General features: G+C 33.2%; 2 protein-coding genes across 2 annotated transcripts in view; both read right to left on the bottom strand.

The window, feature by feature from the left end:
* Positions 1–12886, bottom strand: part of LOC115888174 (transcription factor SPT20 homolog) — a 75692-nt gene extending 62806 nt beyond the window's left edge. The window contains exons 1-4 of the mRNA XM_030907790.1: positions 12573–12886; positions 8767–8899; positions 5443–5625; positions 870–1069 (exon numbers count right to left, since the gene is read on the bottom strand). Of these exons, the coding sequence (XP_030763650.1) occupies positions 870–1069; positions 5443–5625; positions 8767–8805 (422 nt within the window). The 5' untranslated portion in view covers positions 8806–8899; positions 12573–12886. The remainder of the gene's footprint in view (positions 1–869; positions 1070–5442; positions 5626–8766; positions 8900–12572) is intronic.
* Positions 12887–16632: 3746 nt separating this feature from the next.
* On the bottom strand, positions 16633–20453 carry LOC115888173 (exosome complex component RRP43-like). The gene is made up of 6 exons (XM_030907789.1): positions 20082–20453; positions 19851–20025; positions 19592–19749; positions 19395–19531; positions 19214–19334; positions 16633–16857 (listed from the first exon to the last, which is right to left on the bottom strand). The coding sequence occupies exons 1-6, from the start codon at positions 20096–20098 to the stop codon at positions 16644–16646; spliced, it is 822 nt and encodes a 273-aa protein (XP_030763649.1). The 5' UTR covers positions 20099–20453; the 3' UTR covers positions 16633–16643.
* Between the last annotated feature and the right edge of the window lie 44 nt (positions 20454–20497).

Below are 20497 nucleotides of genomic sequence, written 5' to 3'. Positions count from 1 at the left end.
AGGCCGATTAAAAGTTGTCTCTTGATATTTTGTTGATTTAGGCCTCCTTGATAAGATAAACGCAATTTTATTAATTTGCCTTGATCCAAGTCTAATAGCAACCTTTAAAAAAATTTAATAGCATTAACTTGCGAAAGTTTTAAATAAGTACTCATTGATTCCTCATCAAAAAATATGAAAAAAAGTTCCTATAAACATGGGTATGGAAATGCATAGTTTTAGAGTTACAGGATGTTACACCTTTTTAAAATTAGTTTTTTTGTAATTTATCTTAAATACCATAATTTTTTTATTTGAAATTGCTGTAGGTTGGACTAATAGTAATAATAACTGATTGTAATGATATTTAATAATAAATTAGGTAAAATACATAATTTATTAATTTCATTTTTATTTTAATTATTAATTGTGATTAATAAAATTGCGTTTATCTCATCAAGGAGGCCGAATTCGACAAAATATCAAGAGATAACTTTTAATTGGCATTAAAGGGCCTACACAATTTTGATATAAAAAATAAGAAAATCAGTGGCGACGTTTTTTTTTTTTTGAAAAATATTCCAGTGATAGCCCATATGCACGTCCCTGATGAATTTATCGACACTCTTTTAGCATTAAAATATGTAGTACTTATAGTAACTTTTACCCTCAAAATTTTTCGTTCGAATCACTGAAAGTACTTGGAAGAAAATTATAATAAATCGAAAAATTATTAAGATTTTAACACCCTGTAGCTACAAAGCAGAATCGGACCTATGTCGATACGTGGGGAATCTCCCCACGAGAGATGGCACATGTTTTTTGAAACATCCTGTAGATATTTTACGCTTAATCCAATGGCATACCATTAAGTTATGTACAAAGTTTACCTTAAAAGTCCCCAGTCTCCGTAGGGTTTTGGAGTGGTTTCCACCATATCTTCTGTATCACCCTTTAAACACATGGTCCTGTCTCGCGTACGAAATGCTATAGAATAACCCTTCTCTTGAGGATACAAATTAATTATAATTGTGTTCAGTCTATCCCGTTTCACTAACTCTTCTAAGATTAACGATTTGTATTGAACAGACTAAAAAAAGATATATAAATTACAGCACAAATTCATAAATACAACAAATAGCACCCCCACGACGTTTTTCCAAAAAGAATAATTGCAAAATTAACCGAGATAGGGTGGCTAAAACCTAGGAGACAACTTGTATTGATAAAACATTTTTTTCAAGGTCCTCACCGTTTCTCTGAAGTTTGAAAAAAAAAACACATTTCCAAACAAATTGAATAATAATGTTAAATATGTATATGAATTTTAAAGCGAGTTATAATTTTTTTTTATTTGGTTTACGCCATAAAGGAAGCGGCTAGTTGTATACATGAGAATATTGCTGATAGACCAATAGGGGATATAGTGATATACTCTGACAGCTTGGCTGCTTTAAGAAGCATCACCATGCAATCAGTGAGATCGAAAACTGTCGGGGCGGGGCTACTCTGTGCTGGGTGCCAGGCCACAGCAATGTGGTGGTCAATCAGGAAGCAGACAGACCATAGACAAACAGAAAAATTAAAAGACTGCCAGAAGACATACGACGCGCAGGCAAATGTACCTGTAGCGCATCGACGCAAGTGCCGAAATACGTCCATCTAGCTATCTGTGTTTCGACACTAGTCCGTTAGTCTTAGCATATTCAGAAAGAACACGCTAACCTCCAGCGTTGCCAATTGTGGGGAATTTCCCAAATTTTGGGGAATCCGGAGCCGATTGGGAGTTTTGTGGGGATTTTAGCAATAGGGGGCGAAAATAAGGGGAGTTTCAACATTTTATTGCTGATTGAAAATGGCGTAAAATTTTTAGCTTTAAAAACGGAGCGAGACGATATATCTTTCCCAACTTAAAAATTATAATCTGCTTTTTACTTGTGCTTCCCTTTGCAAATGCTTCAGTTGAAAGAAAATTTAGTGACCTCAAATTATTTAATGACTACTAGGGAAGGGATTAAAAAACAAGGAGGTAATTTACAGTTTAATCTCTCTAACATATATATAATAAATATTGTATTTTTATTAAAATTATTTTTTTTTTGTTAAAATAATCATATGGGGAATTTTTGGTGAATCGGGACATTTTTCTCCCCAAATTGGCGAATTTTATTTAGATTTTTGGGTAGTTTAGAAAATTGACATTGGCAACGCCTCTAACCTCATTCTTTTGTTTGTTGTTTGTTCAAAAAGCGGCACGCGGCGTAGTACAAGGCTTGATCATTTTTTAAGAAATTTTTGATTGTTAATTTTATTTTGTGCAAACTAAACAGTGGTTTTTTATTAAAAAATAGCAGACAAAGGTAAGAAAGGTAATGTCCATGCAGAAGTTTTTATTTCACAGGCTATTCTTTCTAGAAATTATACCATCCAGCCCTCCTATTTAATTATTAAATAAAAGTGTGAAGGAGATATCAAGGGCTATTCTGTTAAAATATCATCCGGCCAGTCTAGGCCCTGTTGTGAACCAGAAGGTCTGCTAAGTTGGATGTTGGATATAGAATGGAAGGAATATCATGGCCGAGAACAAGGCATAATTGTATGTCCCTTGATGTAGGGGGGTAGGTTTGTTTCTAATAGGTAGTAAAACCAAAAATTCTACTGTGAATCTTCATATTCTAGGCCTGTAAAGATAAATAATTCCTGGAGCCATCTCGAGGTATAGTAAGTACTCAAGTCGGAGCGAATCAATTGGTAGCACGTTGAAATAAAATAATAGCCATCATAAAACTGTAAATATGGATATAACTAGTACAATGTAGCTATTTAACTGTAAGTACAATGTAGCTAGATATTTAGTAGAGTAGGGGTATTATAAATTAACACAAAATACAATAATTGGTCATTGTTTCCATTCCCATTCAATTCTTCCCATTTAATCGTTTTCCCATAAAAAAAGGAAAATTAAAATTAAGAGTGCCCTTAACCAAAAGTAGTGAAATAAATGGAGATAGTCAAATTTTATATTAGCGTGTAAGACTTTGAATAGAAAGGTGTAAAAGGATTATAAATGTTGTATTTATATCCTTTAGTATCATGATAATATAAAATTTGAGTAGGTATCTCCATTTATATCACTGTTTTTGGTTAAGGGCACTCTTAGTTTTAATTGCCTTAAAAATAATAAGTATAATAATAATTTAAATCTCCCGCTCTTTCATAGTTCGTACCTGTAGCCAAGTAGAGGGCGCTAAAAGTGCAATCTCCCAACATTTTACCACGCGATTCACCACTCTCTAAACTATTAACTTTCTCTATGAGACAGACTCGCCAAAGACGGGGCCAGGGGAGAGGCCGTGGCAGATGATCCACTTGTGACGATCAACACACTGAAGGAGGCTATAGGAACTGCCATCAAAGCCAAGCAGCAAGAGACGTGACAACACCGTGAGGACTGCGCTACAGCTCTAAGACTATGGCCAGTGGTAGATAGCAAAAAGACAAAACAACTACTAGAGCACAAAAAGGACCTAGTACGCATAATTGTAGGTGTCGTCACTGGAAACTGTCCCACGGGGGTAAACCTCGTAAGATGGAAAGTTTCCGACGACGACTACTGCAGAGAATGCGGAGAGGAAGAAGAAACCATAGAGCACCTGCTGTACCACTGTCCGGCACTGGAATACCGACGCTTTAAAACTTTAGGGTAAGGTTTTTTGGAGGGACTAGAGGAAGCAGCAGAAGCCAACATCAGCGACATCGGGAACTTTACAAAGAGCTGGAAGTGCTTTAACGCAAAGAAAGAATGAGAGGAAGGTTTGGTAAAACAATACAGGGGTATCGGAATGAGCCAAATATGATCCCAAACCCCAGCAACCTAACCTAACCTAACCTATAATTTTTTTTTAAATTTCTACTATCATCCCCTAGCTTCTAGTCACCCTGTCTCGGTTAATTTTGATTTGAGCAAAAAACGGATAGAGATAATTTCTATGTGAAATTTGACCGTTTCTCCGAAATATCGAAAAAATAATTTTATTTAGTTATTTCACCCCTTCTCGGGGGTGAATTTAAAAAAATCACAATTCGTTTTTAGATCTTTCAAAATAACTTATATCAAAAATAAATATAAAAATATCAAGCTTTTACCGAAACTTCGTATTTAAAAGCTTATTTTCTTTCACTATAAGAAGGGTTCTATGCTATGTTTAAACAAACCTATTGTAATACTGTTTTGAAATTATTGATATTTTTAAAAAGTCAATAACATGTTAACATTACATATGATTGCAAATAAAAAAAATATCACAAGCATATTAGTAAGCCTATAGAATGGGGTGTTCCCCAGGGTTCAGTACTTGGCCCTATTTTGTTTCTGGTGTTTACCAGCATTAAATTTTGGTGCGATTCTATTCTCCTATCTTATTTAATAATTAATTAAATTAATCTCCTCAACCTATCAAAAACTAAAGTTTTGTCATATAAAAGTACTATACAACCTTTTATACTTAATAACACCACTAATGACGTCGTGGACTCTTAGTGAAATTCTTAGGAGTTGTTGTAGACGACTCGTTAAAATGGGACTTGCATATCGAAGCTTTATCAAAGAAACTAAGCGCTGCCTGTTTTGCGCTAAGATCAGTTTCTAAGGAACTTAACTTATCAACCTCTAGAATAGTCTAATATGCCCTTTTTGAGTCGCATCTATGCCCTTCCGTTCTGGGCACTTGCTGCGCGACAAAATTTGATCGTATTTTCAAACTTCAAAAGAGAGCAGTTCACTGCCAGAATTTCTTTAAAAATTTCAAAATACTGACTCTTCTTTATTGATTTTTGTGTGTGAATCCGTTTGCTTAGTCAGCAAGCACATATCTGCTATTCCCGAAAGGCCATCTTACAACTATCCACCTAGGAATGCGGAGCACGATCTTTATCTGCCAACCCCGAGCTAAGAAATAGTTAAAGGCTCAATACTGTACAATGCCAAAAAAATGTACAATCATCTGCCTTTGAATATCAAGTCGCTTTCATTCTTTCCCGCATTTCGCAAAGGCTCTGAAATCATACTTACTGGAGAGAGCCCTATATGCGGTAAACGACTTTTTTGTTGATGTTTAATCATGAACAATTTTGAATTTTAAAATTTTGATCATCTCACACACTAGTTAATAGTATAGTATTTAATATTTTATGACTCTTAAATGATTATATCCATTTACAATTTTCCTATTGTAAAATTTAATTGATGCGCCTTTTTTTTGTTCTGCAATGTCCATGTATTAATGTAGTAATTTTAATGACGTATTTTTTTTTAATTGTATAATTTGTATTGTATGATATTTTTTATTATTTGTATATTTTTTGTGCTTTTGTTTGTTTTGTAAATGCTTTGTCAATGAAGTTATTTTGACTTTTTGTACAATAAAGCGTTATTTATTACTATTATTATAAGATTCGAATTACCTCGTTTCCGCTGCCACTAGAAAAACTTTCTTCATCTTCGTCAAATAATTTTTGCAATTCCTTGAAGATGTTACATCGGTATTTCTTCCTTTCGAAACGTTGATTCGGCCCTTGTGTCGATCCCGTGGGATAGGACACAGAGGAGGCAGCAGCTTGAAGGGCTTTACGTCTTTTCACTGCATACTAAATTGGAAAAAAATTAGTAATTTATAAAAATTCTACGCCAAACTTTCTAAAATATAAAATAATTTTTAAATGTTTTTTAAAATGGAACATCCTATATATTAGGGTGAGCCAAAAAAATAACCTATAGAATTTGTGGGTTAAAATGAACCTAATGACCGAGAAAAAAATTGGCGAAAAAAATATGTTAATAAAAAGTTGGTAGGCAGTTCTTTTACAGTCGTATTCATAGTCGATCGCCAGCCGCCCGCTGGCGGGAGCTTTCCCGAAATTCTTCATTCTTATTTCAGAGTCGAGCGCTCTCCGAGCAACGCGTGCGCACATCCGTCATATAGAGTAACCGCTCTCTCGCCGGCAGGCGGTTGGATAAGCATTTTTTTTCCGTTTCATAGTCGATCTCCAGGCGAAGAACACTTGCGCAGTTTAAACCCCATCCGGTGATTTTCGGCCGGCGACTGGAGCATGTCCTTACCCTCTCCGGGCGGCCCGCCAGTTTAATCTGGTTTATTTCTCTAGTTGAAAGAAATACCAAGCAAACTGAATAAATTATGGATATTTATAATATTGTACGATTAATGCAGAAATCGACGAGAACGATGACATTCATATTTTTGAAGCTATTATTCATAACATTTGACATATGCCTCAAATTCAGTTCATCTATTTGACCATTTAAATGTTTTATTGTTTTGTTTTTGTTATGTTTATAATTTTTTATTTTTCGTATTGTTTTTACGTTTATTACATTAATTCTTTTTGTAACTTACACAAACTGGAAAAAATATTGCAAATTCACAAAACATCAGTCATCTATATAAAACAAAAACAGAGTAAATTTAAAAATATAAATTACTTCTACACTGGTCACATTTTCCCTTAAAATAATTTTAAAATCCTTAACACAACGCCAATAGGTTAAGGTTAGGTCTATAAAAATGTATAAACATAATAAAAACGAATCCATAAAACTTTCAAATAACCGAGCAGACCTAGGGAATTCCCCATTATATAAATTATTAATTTAATACCCTTTTTATTATGACCCAAAAATATACCTAGCCAAAAAAATATGTATATAAAAAATTGTAAATCTTTTTACTATAAGTGACGGTTTACGAAGATATTATTCATTACTTTAAAACGAATTATAACAAAATAATGGACAAATAATAAAATATTTATATTACCCTTTTTTCTTTTTAGAGAATGTTAAAGTTCGACTAAAGCTGGAAGGGAAGACACTTGTACTTGCTAAGGAGACAAATATTTAGGAATCATTCTGGACTCGAAGCTTTCCTGGAAAAGGAACACGGAGGAAAGGATGATAAAGGGAATAAATGCATTCTATGCATGTAAAGAACAATTTGGAAAGAGATGGGGTCTGCAACCGTACATTATACACTGGATGTACACTGCTATAGTTAGACCAATCATCACTTATGGAGCACTAGTATGGTGGGAAGCGGTACTTAAAGAGACTAATAGAAAAAGCCTCACAAAAGTACAGCGATTAGCAGCTCTAGGTACAACTGGAGCAAGGAACAACACAGCGCAAGCTGCGCTAGAAGCAATTCTGGACTTGCAATCAATCGACTGGCTCGTGAAGGATCTGGCCGCTAAGGGTGCCCTAAGATTAAGGGAATCCAATCTGTGGAACCGGACCAACTACGGTCACTCGAGGATATTGCCAGTGATAGGAAAAATCATGGTGAACACGAGTCCACATCTGCTAGACTAGATTCGCATCCCGACAAGAGAAGAATGGGAAAGCAACCGAGTAATGAACACTCACGAGATAGCAGTCTACACAGATGCTTCCGCAAATTCAGGGGGCACAGGTATAGGCATCTTCTCAGAGAAACTAGACATCCGACGATCTTTGAGGCTATCGGATGGCTGTAATGTTCTACAAGCAGAGGTTTACGCCATAAAGGAAGCGGCTAGATGTATACGAGAGAAAATTGCTGATAGACCAATAGGGGATATAGTGATATACTCTGACAGCTTGGCCGCTTTAAGAAGCATCACCATGCAATCAGTGAGATCGAAAACTGTGATGGAATGCCGAGAAGCACTGTCCTGGCTGTGTCGGGGCGGGGCTACTCTGTGCTGGGTGCCAGGCCACAGCACTGTGGTGGGCAGGTGGGCAATCAGGAAGCAGACAGACTCGCCAAAGACGGGGCCAGGGGAGAGGTCGTGGCAGATGACCCACCACTTGTGACAATCAACACACTGAAGGAGGCTATAGGAACTACCATCAAAGCCAAGCAGCAAGAGATGTGGCAACACCGTGAGGACTGCGCTACAGCTCGAAGACTATGGCCAGTGGTAGATAGCAAAAAGAAAAAAACAACTACTAGAGCACAAAAAGGACCTAGTACGCATAATTGTAGGTGTCGTCACTGAAAACTGTCCCACGGGGGTAAACCTCGTAAGATGGAAAGTTGCCGACGACGACTACTGCAGAGAATGCGGAGAGGAAGAAGAAACCATAGAGCACCTGATGTGCCACTGTCCGGCACTGGAATACCGACGCTTTAAAACTTTAGGGCAAGGTTTTTTGGAGGGACTAGAGGAAGCAGCAGAAGCCAACATCAGCGACATCGGGAACTTTGCAAAGAGCTGGAAGTGCTTTAACGCAAAGAAAGAATGAGAGGAAGGTTTGGTAAAACAATACAGGGGTATCGCAATGGGCCCAAGGCCTCCGAGTGAGGGATCAAATATGATCCCAAACCCCAGCAACCTAACCTAATCTAACTTAAAGTTCGACTAACCGATTTTGTGTAGAAACCGGAAGAAAAAATGTTCCCTGTTGTTAAAACCCTCTACGCGAAGTGAAATTTTGTCGGAGACGGCGACGCGCTGTCATTTTCGCCAGCTAGCGGTGCGCTGGCGGCTGACTAAGAAAGAGCTTTTTTTTCTCCCGATATCGAAGCGCTCGCCGGAGAAATATTTGGCGAAAAAAAATTAAATATATTTACTCATATCTTAGGATTATGTAAAGTGATCTAAAATGAAGCCAAAAATGCAACAATCTACAGGCATCTCCGTATATTATTGCATTTTTGGCTTTCCATCGCGCTCCACCTAAGATTTGGTATGCTTCTTCCATATTCTTCTTATTCAAAGAAAAACACTTACTTCCCCCTCATCACATGCTGCCTCCCGGCTTTGCATCATTGGATGAAACTAAAACCGGCATTCAGAAATCCACATTTTGCCTCGCTTAAAATAAAAGCCTCCATTCCATCTTGACCAATCGCCTTGAAAGAACCTAAAATATTTTTTATTAAAGTATCAAAAAAATCATTTTTGTTCCATTTAAGGTCATTTTTTTAAATCCATTTTTAGTAACTTCTAAATAATGTTTAATAGAGTCCTGCTATGTCATTTTGTTAACAAAATACCTATGGTAATCGCAAAACAATTTCCGATGCACGTGATCAACTTTGAGTGACAAGCGAAGGCGACAGAGCTGCCAGATTGTGATGGATTTATGAGATGAATCTTGAGGTAAAATTGACAAGCAACATATTTATTATATCATTTTTTTAAGAGTTTTACGTTTTATAACTAATATTTTAGTGATTAATTGATTTATTTATTTTCTAGCTTATTTTACTTATTACATATTAGCAAAAACTAGTCCATTATGATTATGAGTATTATAAGTGTTATTATGGGTTACTTATTTATTAATTAAGACATCTTACAACGCCAAAAGTGGTAATAACAACTAAGAGGGTGCTATCACAGATTATACAGATTATAAACTTTGTTTTTTCTTTATTGTTTTTCGTGGTTCCAATTTTCGGAATCGGGCACTAGTTAGATTACTAGTTTGCGCACATATAGCACGCCCACTTATGGCCTGTAGAATTGTGCACAGCGCCTGACCGGCACAGTTATTAGAGAGATATCGGAAAACCGAATAGCGTCATGCAGTATTTACGCGTACCTTATCATGGTTACGATATGCGATGAGTCAATTTTTAACGCAACACCCGCTAATAACGTTACCGCCTGACGTAATTTGCGGATCAATTACACCAAGCGCTATTTCAAAATAACGTTTAAAAATTGCTTAAATGGGCATGTGCGGGTATTTGACAACCGGGGCCGGCCGGCGAGATCTTTTATTTTAGGTTATGTTTGAATTGTTTTGAATTATTACTTTAGATTTATTAGGTAATTTGATATTTAAGTAGCTGGGATTAGTTTTAATTAAATAAATATGGCCGAAAATATGGATTCCACCTCTTCCAATATTAAAGAACCTATAAAGAGGCTTAGGTTTACAGCAGATGACGACTTAGCCCTTCTAAGAGAATTTGTTGCTTGTTGCCCTAAACCCACTGGCAGACGTTGAACAATAAAGCACTGGAAATGTTTTGACTTTAGTTTGAATGACTTTAGTTTTCAAAATACCTAGTACACAAAACAATTTCAAAGTTTTAAATTCAAAGTTAGGTTAAGTTTAAATAGCGGACGCGACGCGAACAGAATTCTTTCCGATCCGATAACTATAAATGAAGAGAGTTAATACCACCTCACGTAAAGGAAATAACACCTGGCCTTATTAACGTCCATGCACGCTATTCGGTTTAGCGATATCTCTCTATTTACGCTGTTTATTGTTATTTTACGCGAGTTTATTTTTGCGCACAGAAAATTTTACTCGTTTGCACATCGTCATAAAAAACAATTTTCGTACTACGAATTAGGGACAAGATTTTTATCTGTATACTTATAGGATACCTATTCTGTGGTGCTATTAATGCACAAACAAAAAACAAAAAAATCACAGAACTTAATAAAAACAAATGACTAAATAATATAAGGACATGTAACGCCCCTATACGGGCTGCAGCAGAATTTGTCACTTTTTTTTGTTTTCGTGGCAAACAATGAGTCATCATTTGGTCACCAGCGACAATTTTAGCGATTTTTAATAGTTCGTGTGTAGTAAACTTTGTACAAACTTTATTACAATGGTGATTAGTTGTTCAGCTTTCAAGTGTAAAAGCAGCAGCGATAAGAAAGAGCCAGGAGTTACGTTTCATAGGTAAATCAGTCCACTCCAACTTTTTAGTGTTTTCTTATTGAATTCGATAATTATTCTTCAATTTCAATTAACATCTATATGTACTTGATATGTGCTATACGTCGATACTAGTTTTGTACCTTTTGTTAACATTTTAATACGTTTTTTTCGTAATTAATTAGGATGATACACCATAGGCGTAGTCAAAACAATTATCAAAAAATATAAATATTGCTTCAAACAGCTAGGTTAAGAAAAATATGTGCCACATTTGGCCACGGCACTGTTTGGTGACATCGGCACAATTTGCTCTCGGGTGTTATTTGTCCTTGGATTCTTTAGTCATTGATAAAAACTTAACTTTGAAAGTGATATAATGTGCTTATCAATCAAACTTACTTCTCTGACTGCAGTCAAGGGTAATAAAGGATCATTTATTGTCACGTTCTCGTTCAAAATAATTTATCAGGGAAGCTACAAGCTCTTTGCTTCGACTGTTTAAATGCTTCGGCATATTTTCAACCTCCAAATTTCAAGAAATGCAATACAAAAACTCGAAAATTTAGTTCTTAAAAGAACTGTTTGTGCTTAAAAGTACAATTTTAAAAAAAAACTATGAAATTAGGCAAAAAAACGAGAATTACTCACAAAGATTCAACAACAACACAATATTATACAAAATAATGACTGACATTAGGATAATTGTAAAATAATAAACGACAACCTTGCTGAAAACGGCGCAATGTGACCAACATAGCGATAATAAAATTCGGAGTAAACTAATTTTTGCAGCTTTAATCTAAATAAAATATCTGTTACAATCATTTGCTCTATAAAGTCAAATAAAGAGCTGCTCAGTATTGTAAATTATACAACAAATTTAAACATTTTTGCCAAAATTTAATTTAGTCGTTAGGTTTATAGACTTTAGTGTCAATGTCAATATGATTGATGATGTGCATCGGAAAATGTTTTGCAATTACAATATGAAAATTCTTATTATGTATAAGTGTCTAGCCACGGTGCAAAAAATCGATTTTTTTAATTTGAAAAGAACTAGAAGATATTTGGAGAAGGCAAAAGTTAGCTTGATCAACATACAGCTGTTTCAAAAAAGATATAAAACAGCCTTGTGACACTAGCATATTTTCTGACGTTGATTATATTTCCTCGAAAATGAAAATATAGCCTAACATCAGAAGGAACTAGTTAGTAGTAAAGGTTGTCAAACAAAGGATTTATGTCACTAGTATACATAAACTTTTCTAATAGATTCAATTTCTAAAAGTCTAATGGATTCACACGAAATTACTACAAAAATTGGTCCATTTTAATTAAATAAAATAAATATAATTAAAATTTTCAAACAAGATTATTTTTTTAATGGAAATCCCATGATTATAATATAAATGGTTGATTTAAATCTTCTCTTCTATGTCTAGGTAAGTAACTGCACATCTTTTTCATCCTTTTCTCGTATTATTTGTATATTTTATTTCTGTAACTCAATTGTTACAAAGTGAATGCTTAAGCAACAATAAAATTTTATCAAAAAGAAATTTAAATATTAGTATAAAGAATATGTTTTCATTCCCAATAAATGTAAAAACAAAATCTCTGAAAGATAATCGAAAACAAATTGTCATTATCATCCTATATCAGATTCTGTTTTGACAATCAAAAATGAATTATGAATGTAACCAAAATCTAAAAATGATAAAATATTATCAGAAAGGTAGTTCTCTGACAGCAGTACTAAATATACTTAATAACTTTTCTGTTTTACAAAAAAGTATTGAAAATAATATAATAACAGAAGTGACAACATAGAGAAAGTTGACTGACTGTTGATCATTTTTATAGGTCATTCCTTAATGCATCCCATAATACAAAAACCACTTACCTACCGCTACCGACAATCTAATAAAATAAGCAAGAATATTTTATTAAACGTACAATAAATGAGCTTTTTAGAGTCCACATCACAGATTTTGATTTCAGTGCATTTTACACAGGGCTGAACTTAACCTCAATGTGCCCCTGTAAAAATATGTCCTTGCAGCTCGAAACAAACCCAAACGAAGACGGGATTGATTCCACACGTAAAACTATCTAGTTTCCACTCAGAACTTTTCTTTTACGTTCCATTTTCGCCTGTATCTGAAAAAATTACGGAAAAACCTATTTACAAACAGATTAAAATATCCATTGAGGACATCTGACGGTACTTTTTGTTCGGCCAATGAGCGATCGAGCTGTCTGACATTTCGAAAGCGGAAAATTTTAAATCGGTGATTTTCGATCATATAAAATCAGGAATTAAACTAAAAAAACTAAACTAGAAGTTTGTCCGGTTTATTTTAATAATTGCATTAAAACATTATTATTCTTTATCTAAATTATATGATATTATCTAAATTCAGAGAGCTGAATAAATGTATTTTTGGAGTAAATATTACAGTAAGGTATCTTTTACAACTGAACTTTATTGAAATTGTTACTTTTATATGTAAAATAGTAACTATTTCTTGCGGTAAAAAGTCAATTGAGCAACAATCCGGTATAGTACCTTTATAGATCTTATAATAAATAACTTTATTTTCGTTAAACGCGTAAAGTTGATGATGGTAGGGAAGTATCTCGAAAACGAAATATCGGTCAAAAATCTAATTCAAAACATGACGTAGGATTCAACAAGGAGGAGCAACTTTTGTCTAATTTAATCATCTTCGTATCTCTTCTATGTCTGTCAGTGAGTCAGGGAAGATTCCAACAGACGACATCCAAAAAATGACAGCAAATACCATTTACCTGTGTATTAAAATGACAGAGACAACTGTCAGTGTCATGAATCCTGTAGTCGAACAGACTATAGTTTAGTATGTTCGACATATTCGTATAGTTATTATATTTTAATATACATCTTGGTATACACATTTTATTTATTAGCTTGAGGAATAAATTATAATACACGTTAAACTTTCTGAAATTATGAAGATTTACATCTTATATTTTTTTTAGAATTTTCACAAAATGCACTTACTAACACTTTTCAAATAATATAACAAAATTTTTCGTGTACCCACTATTTAAATCCGTGTATTATGTTTATTCGGCTGTTTACGGTATTCTCCGATAGTGGCAGCACCGGCGGAGAATGCACCAAGCCTATGGGACAGCAGAGCTGCAAGCTCACAGAAAATTTAAGTATTTTTTTGATTTAAATCATTTTAATTACTTATTAAGTCATTTTTCGAAAACTGACTTGAGACTTAAAATTTAAGTCTTTTTGAAAATTATTTCTGATTTAAATTTATTACGCCAATAAAAAAAGGATTTAAGTCTTCTCAGAATTCCCGACTCCGTTATGAAGACCCTACTTTAGAAGATTAAGTACCTCAAAATCCTCCAGCCCTTAGCTTATGCCATCGATATACCGTATGATCGAAAAAAAAACGGCGTCCAGTTAGCTTGGAAATGACGATCAATGACATTTCCCATATAATTTTACACATAAAATGATAGCGATCTTCATTTCATAGCCATCGCTGACGCCGTTTTTATTCCACCATACGGTATTACATAGGGATCAAAACACATCACCACTTTTTAATAGACATACATTCGAATCACATCAATCTGTAATGGATATCTACATACAGGGTGTCATTGAAATGGTGTAAAAAAAATCGGGGGGTGATAGTACTCCTAAAAATAGTAAAAAAAGTTCCTATAAGTATAGGGTGGAAAATGCACATCGCCCAGAGCGATGGTTTTCGAGAAAATTGAAAGCAAAGAGATTGCTCTGATGGGTTGCTAACTGGTTAATCAACAAAATAACTAAATCACCACAATACACCAAAACACTTTTACTTTTACACTGGACGCGCGTTTCGCTAACCATGTTAGCATCATCAGCAGATGATTATAAACTAAAGTACATTCTACAAGTTGAGCGTTTATATACTCGCCCAGTGGGCACCGAGTGGGCGTGGCAAAATCTAGCCAACCTAGTCAGAGCCATACAGAACTGCTGATGATGCTAACATGGTTAGCGAAACGCGCGTCCAGTGTAAAAGTAAAAGTGTTTTGGTGTATTGTGGTGATTTAGTTATTTTGCTGTGTAACACCAAAGGTTCAAACCCTCAACTGTAATGGTTAATCAACCTAAACTTATGAAAGCTATGGCGGTTCAAAAGGAACCAAGTAGTTATTAAATAATTAATTGGAAAATCAAAATTTCATGATTTTTAAAACATCTTATTGCTTTAAAAACGAAATAAACTTTTTTGGTTTTAAAAAAAATTGGTTTGCTCAGTGCCGATTAATATTGAAAAGCAACTACGGAAACGCATTATTGATTGTTCCAATCAAATTCGGACAACACCAAGGATATTCCAGAGGGTATCTACGCAGATCGTGGAGAAGATCAGATGTCTACATTGAAATGAATGGTGGTCACTTTGAACATTTACTATGAATGAATTAAGGAATGCATTATTTTAATAAGGAATTTTGGTAATTGGATTATTTCGTTTTTTAAAGCAATAAGATGTTTTAAAAATCATGAAATTTTGATTTTTCAATGAATTATTTGATAACTACTTTAATAACTTAATTAATTATTTGATAACTTTTTAACCATAACTTTCATAAGTTTATGTTGATTAACCAGTTAGTAACACATCAGAGCAAACTCTTTGTCTTCTATTTTCTCGAAAACCATCGCTCTGGGCGATGTGTAACAAGAGTATCTTTTTTAGGAAAAAGTATGTAGTTTTCAAAAAATGAACCCATCTTGCAAAAAAATAACCTCAAAAAAGTTATTCATGAAAAAAAAATCTATCCATGCAAAAACTACTCTTTCCGCTTTTCCAAATAATTTTTCAGTATCACCATTTGATTTAGGGTCAACATTTATGGCAGAGGATTTTTTTTCGAAATTTTATCTCGTTTTTTAAGCCTACAATTTTAAAACAAGCGTTTTTTAAATTCACCCTTTCAGTGCCCCTAACTCCCTTAATATACATTTTCCGCCCAATACTTATAGGGATCTTTTTTACTATTTTTTGGAGTACTATCACCCCCCGATTTTTTTACACCATTTCAGTGACACCCTGTATAAAGTACTACAAAATCGGTTAAATTTTATAAAAAAAACTATTTTTATTTGTAGTTCTGAAAATAAACCGTTTTATTTTATGTGGTTTTAAGCTTGATTTTCATGCATCCGTTATACGTTGATACGATGGTCCGACGGTGCTCTTCAGCCCGTCAACGGACCCGTTCATACGATAACGGACGTTTTGACACTTTTTTGACAAATTTAATCTAACCTTAATAAAAATATAAGTAAAATAGCAAAATTGTTATGGAAACGAAAATATAAAATAACACCAACGTATATCCGATAAACGGAGGCATGAAAATGCAATAAATTTAAAAACTGCGTTATTTTCTAACCAATCAAAGTCTTTAAATTCTACCAATAAAATTAAAATCGTATCAACGGTTCGTCGGACAACGGATGCATGAAAATCAAGCTTTAGTCTCATCTGTATCTACTATAAATTAATAATATACTTAGAAAACAATTGCTAATTGACAATCCTTTAGTAATACAAGAAAATTAATATTAACATTTAAAAAAAGATACTTAAATTGAATTTTGGTTGTCTTGACTTGAGGGTAATTATGTTGATTTAAGTCATTTTACTGACTTAACTTGCAGATCATCATGATTTAAATAAAAGACTTAAGTGATAAAAACGACTTAAATAACGTTATATTGATTTTAGTCTTTACAAAAATGACGACTTGAAATAAAATAACTTAAATCAAAGACTTAAAAATCATTTTGATTTTAGAAATTACTTAAGCCTCAAGACTTAAGTCTTTTTAAAACTGACTTGTTACAGCTCTGTGGGACAGCTTGTATAAAGGAATAAAATAAAAGATAAATATAGTAGAGGCATCATATATTTTCTAAAATTGCTGTCTTGATTAGTTTCTTTATACTGTTTGATCGATTCATACATTTCTCTATACAGTCTGACATTTGTTCATCTACTAGCGGACTTCCGCCAGGTTTATGGACATAACACAGTTCATCGTTACAAGTGACAATTGTTAATGTGCCTGTACACAAATTTTCCTCTTCGACTGTGGGGTCTGCCAAAATTAATTTGCTGAAAAATAAAAAATCATTTCGTAGTTAAAATTAAACAAAAACACAAGGCGGCCCAGTGTTCCAGAAAAAAACCTTTAGTTTTTCTATTACAGATTTTGACGCAAATTTTATTGATAAAATACACCAGAAATAGTAGCGCACATTGTAAAAATACCGGGATATTGAAAATAATAATAAAATTGTTTTTTTTTAATTGAAATTTCTTTTTTTTTCAGTAGATTTGCTATTAAATACACTATCCAATATCCCGAATACTGAGTGATGATTAATTATTAATGGATTTTGAAATGGAAGTACAGGGTGGGTCAAATTGGACACTTTTAAAGAGAAACATCCTTTTCTATAGGAGATAGACAAAAACTAACATCGGTGTCTGGAGCTCAGTTTTTATCAAAAACATGATAGTGAAAACCGCACATTAATATCTATTGCCGTTTCGGAGTTACGGCGTGTTATTCAAAAATGTGCAGTTTTAACAAATTGCTGTAACTTTTTTGCTATGGAAAATTTTGTATTTTTATGAAAACATTCCAAAAAAATATATTTTTTGCTAAAATTTTGAGAACCACTGGATTTTCTTTCTTGTACATTTAATCTAATACCTATGTTGCCATATTATCAAGAAATTCTATTTTTTAACTAAAAACTAAAAAAAAATTCCAAAAAAGTTGTCAAAAAATTTCGATTTTTCAAAATTTTTTTTTCGCGAAAAAAACTACTAAATAGGCGTGTTTCTAGGGTTGACTTATACTGCCACTTATTTCTGGGGCACCCTGTATAGGCCCTCACAGCTGCAGTGGATAGTAATTATAGATAATATTATGATAGTAAGTACCTATTTTGTGGTAATGTATTTTTCAAAACTAATCCTATTAAAATAGGCAATATTGGTATCTAGTTTTCACTCACCCTGTATATATTCCGTATATACAGGGCTAACCAAACTAGATAAAACTTTATTCTCAACTGTTTTATATGGACCACCCTGTACTTAATTTCATAACAAAGATTTTGTGCTTTATAAAATAACTAATAAAAACTTTATGATTTGTAATTTTCATTTCATCAATTATTTGTGTTTTTTTTATACCGTATGATCGAGAAAAAACGGCGTCAGCGATGGCTATGGAATGAAGATCGCTGTCATTTTATATGTAAATTTATATGGGAAATGTCATTGATGTTCATTTCCCAGCCAACTGGACGCCGTTTTTTTTCGATCATACGGTATAATAAAACACATGATTTGTTTTTTTCCATTTTTCAGTACTAGGTGTAAAAAAACTATATTTGATATCAATTAAACTTTTAGTTACGTAATCGAGGGCGCGATTTTTAAATTCTTTGTTGCCAACCATGGACATATTCGGCGCCGGGCTGATTAACTGGAGTTTAAATTTCCCGCTGGGGATTCAGGTGGTAGCTCTGCTGTAAAAAATGTCAAGTTGCCACATTTATTTATTTATTTCCTGACATTGCCATTCATTTTGACACTTTAGTTTTGTATTACGAGTTTTTGGTTTAAACGAATTGTGTTGTGATATTTTAAACTCAAAATTTTTTACTAGCCTTGCTGGCGAACATTGTTCTTTTTAGAACATCTTTTAGTGTAAAATATACAAGATAGCTTAATAGCCGTAAAAAACTCATCGCAACTTAGCGCATAGATAGAATATTTTGAACGGGAAAGCGGTAGTTATGGCACTTTATGGCCCTTAAGTGCTGTTAAAAAGGTGAGTTTTGTTGATTTAAATAATAACTGTTCATATATGTATTTATAATTAATTTATGTTTCCTAAAATATTTTGATTAAAAGAAAATATGTAAAAGTGGGCAATGCTGTACCAGTCAAGTTTAATCACATGACTAAAAGTTTATTTCATATAAACTTATACATTCTTTTATTTTTTAAAATACAGGGTGTTCCATTTCTCACAGAGAAGGAAAATATAAATCACTCTGATTTAATTCACCCTGTATATGCTATTGTTTAAAAAGAATCAATAAATAATTTGTGATTTTGCAAATTTTGGAGTTTCTAATGTGCAGAAATTTTAGACAAAAAAATGGTCAATTTCAAAAAACACGTCACTGATAGATTATGGCAATAAAGTATTTTTGGAAAGGAAATTTTATTTCATTTTTTTTTAAAACCCACTAGCCAAAAAAATTCGGCATTCAGCACCTTATGATCAAAAAAAATGGTGTCAGTTTCCAATATGGCTTGGAAACGAATTTGCCTCATAAAAATTTATATTAATAGTGAGCTAAATTTTCAGGATAACCCTGGCGCCTTTTTTCAATCTATAATATTCGGATCATGCTGTATATCTATGAAAATAATTTCAACTTACTCATCAAAGATTGCAAACGTTGTTGAAACAAACACAGAATTTACATTTATTGGCGTTCTTTTCTCTAAATTAACCTGTTGCTTATCTAAACTTGGATCATAGGACACTTCTGGCAAAGATACTAAAACATCATTTATGTATGAAAACATATAAAAAATAAACAACATTTGAAAAGTATTACCAACTTTCAAACATGAAATTAGGGCTAAGGCACAAGCATCAATTAATGAACCGTCATAATCTATACAAATTAAATCAGCATAAAGACACCATGCTATTTTATCTGGAAATATACACAACTCTTCTAAATTGATACATCTAAAAAAATTAAAGAGTTATTATTTAAAATAAAGTAAACCATAATACAAATGAACATACTGAGAATTTCCTACAATATCAGCAATAATCTGAGTTAAAACCTGTGCCTGATCACTGGGAGGACCGGGTTTAAATTTGGAGGAACATACTGGAGACAGTTCTACGTTTGGAACTAAAAAACCTTTTGTTGCAGCATCTGCCTTAGGTCGAGATATTTCCTAAAAATTACAATAAAAACAAATACATAAGTAATTGTAAGCTACAAGTTATATGTGTAAAATTGTTAAATATACTATGAGACAAAGATATAAATGCTCACAGCTTTTATACCACATACAACTGTGGTATTTCCAATTTTAACAATTGATGAACCATCGGCAGTTTTTATAGAACCAACGTTAATAACCACAGGTCTGAAATCTGAAAGTTCTCGGCCATCGGGTCGAATATCGTGTTTTAAATGGTCCCGATAATATTTAGCCGGATGAAGAGATCTAAAAAAACATTGTATTATATGAAAAATGCAATAAAAATTCAGTAACAGCCTTACTTGTATTGCTCTGCCATATTTTATAATTATATTAGATCTATTTACTTTATTTAATAATACAAAACTTAATTTGTTATTGGGTTTTATTAACATTTGTTTTTAAATATAAATTTCGAGCATTTTCAAAAATATAACCTACAAATTTAAAACGTAAAATGACCACAGATAGTTAATTAATAAATGACCACAGACCAACTAAGGATTTACTTATCATGTAGCTCAGTAGCTCCAGAGATATATACTCTGTGGAGCTCTCGATCATATATAAAATTTATCATGATATAAGCATATATAAATTTTTAAAAAAGTTTTTAATTTTTAAATTTAAATTTTATAGTTATTATAGATAATATTAAACTGATTAGACGACCCTAAAAATAAAATATTGTTAGTTCTCTGATAAACCAGCAAAAAAA

The sequence above is a fragment of the Sitophilus oryzae genome, unplaced genomic scaffold (assembly GCF_002938485.1).
Source record: "Sitophilus oryzae breed Bouriz unplaced genomic scaffold, Soryzae_2.0 scaffold_684_pilon_pilon, whole genome shotgun sequence".
In the NCBI taxonomy this organism is placed as follows: domain Eukaryota; kingdom Metazoa; phylum Arthropoda; class Insecta; order Coleoptera; family Curculionidae; genus Sitophilus; species Sitophilus oryzae.
Note: the sequence above shows the minus strand (reverse complement) of the source record. Positions and strands in the feature narration are given on the sequence as shown.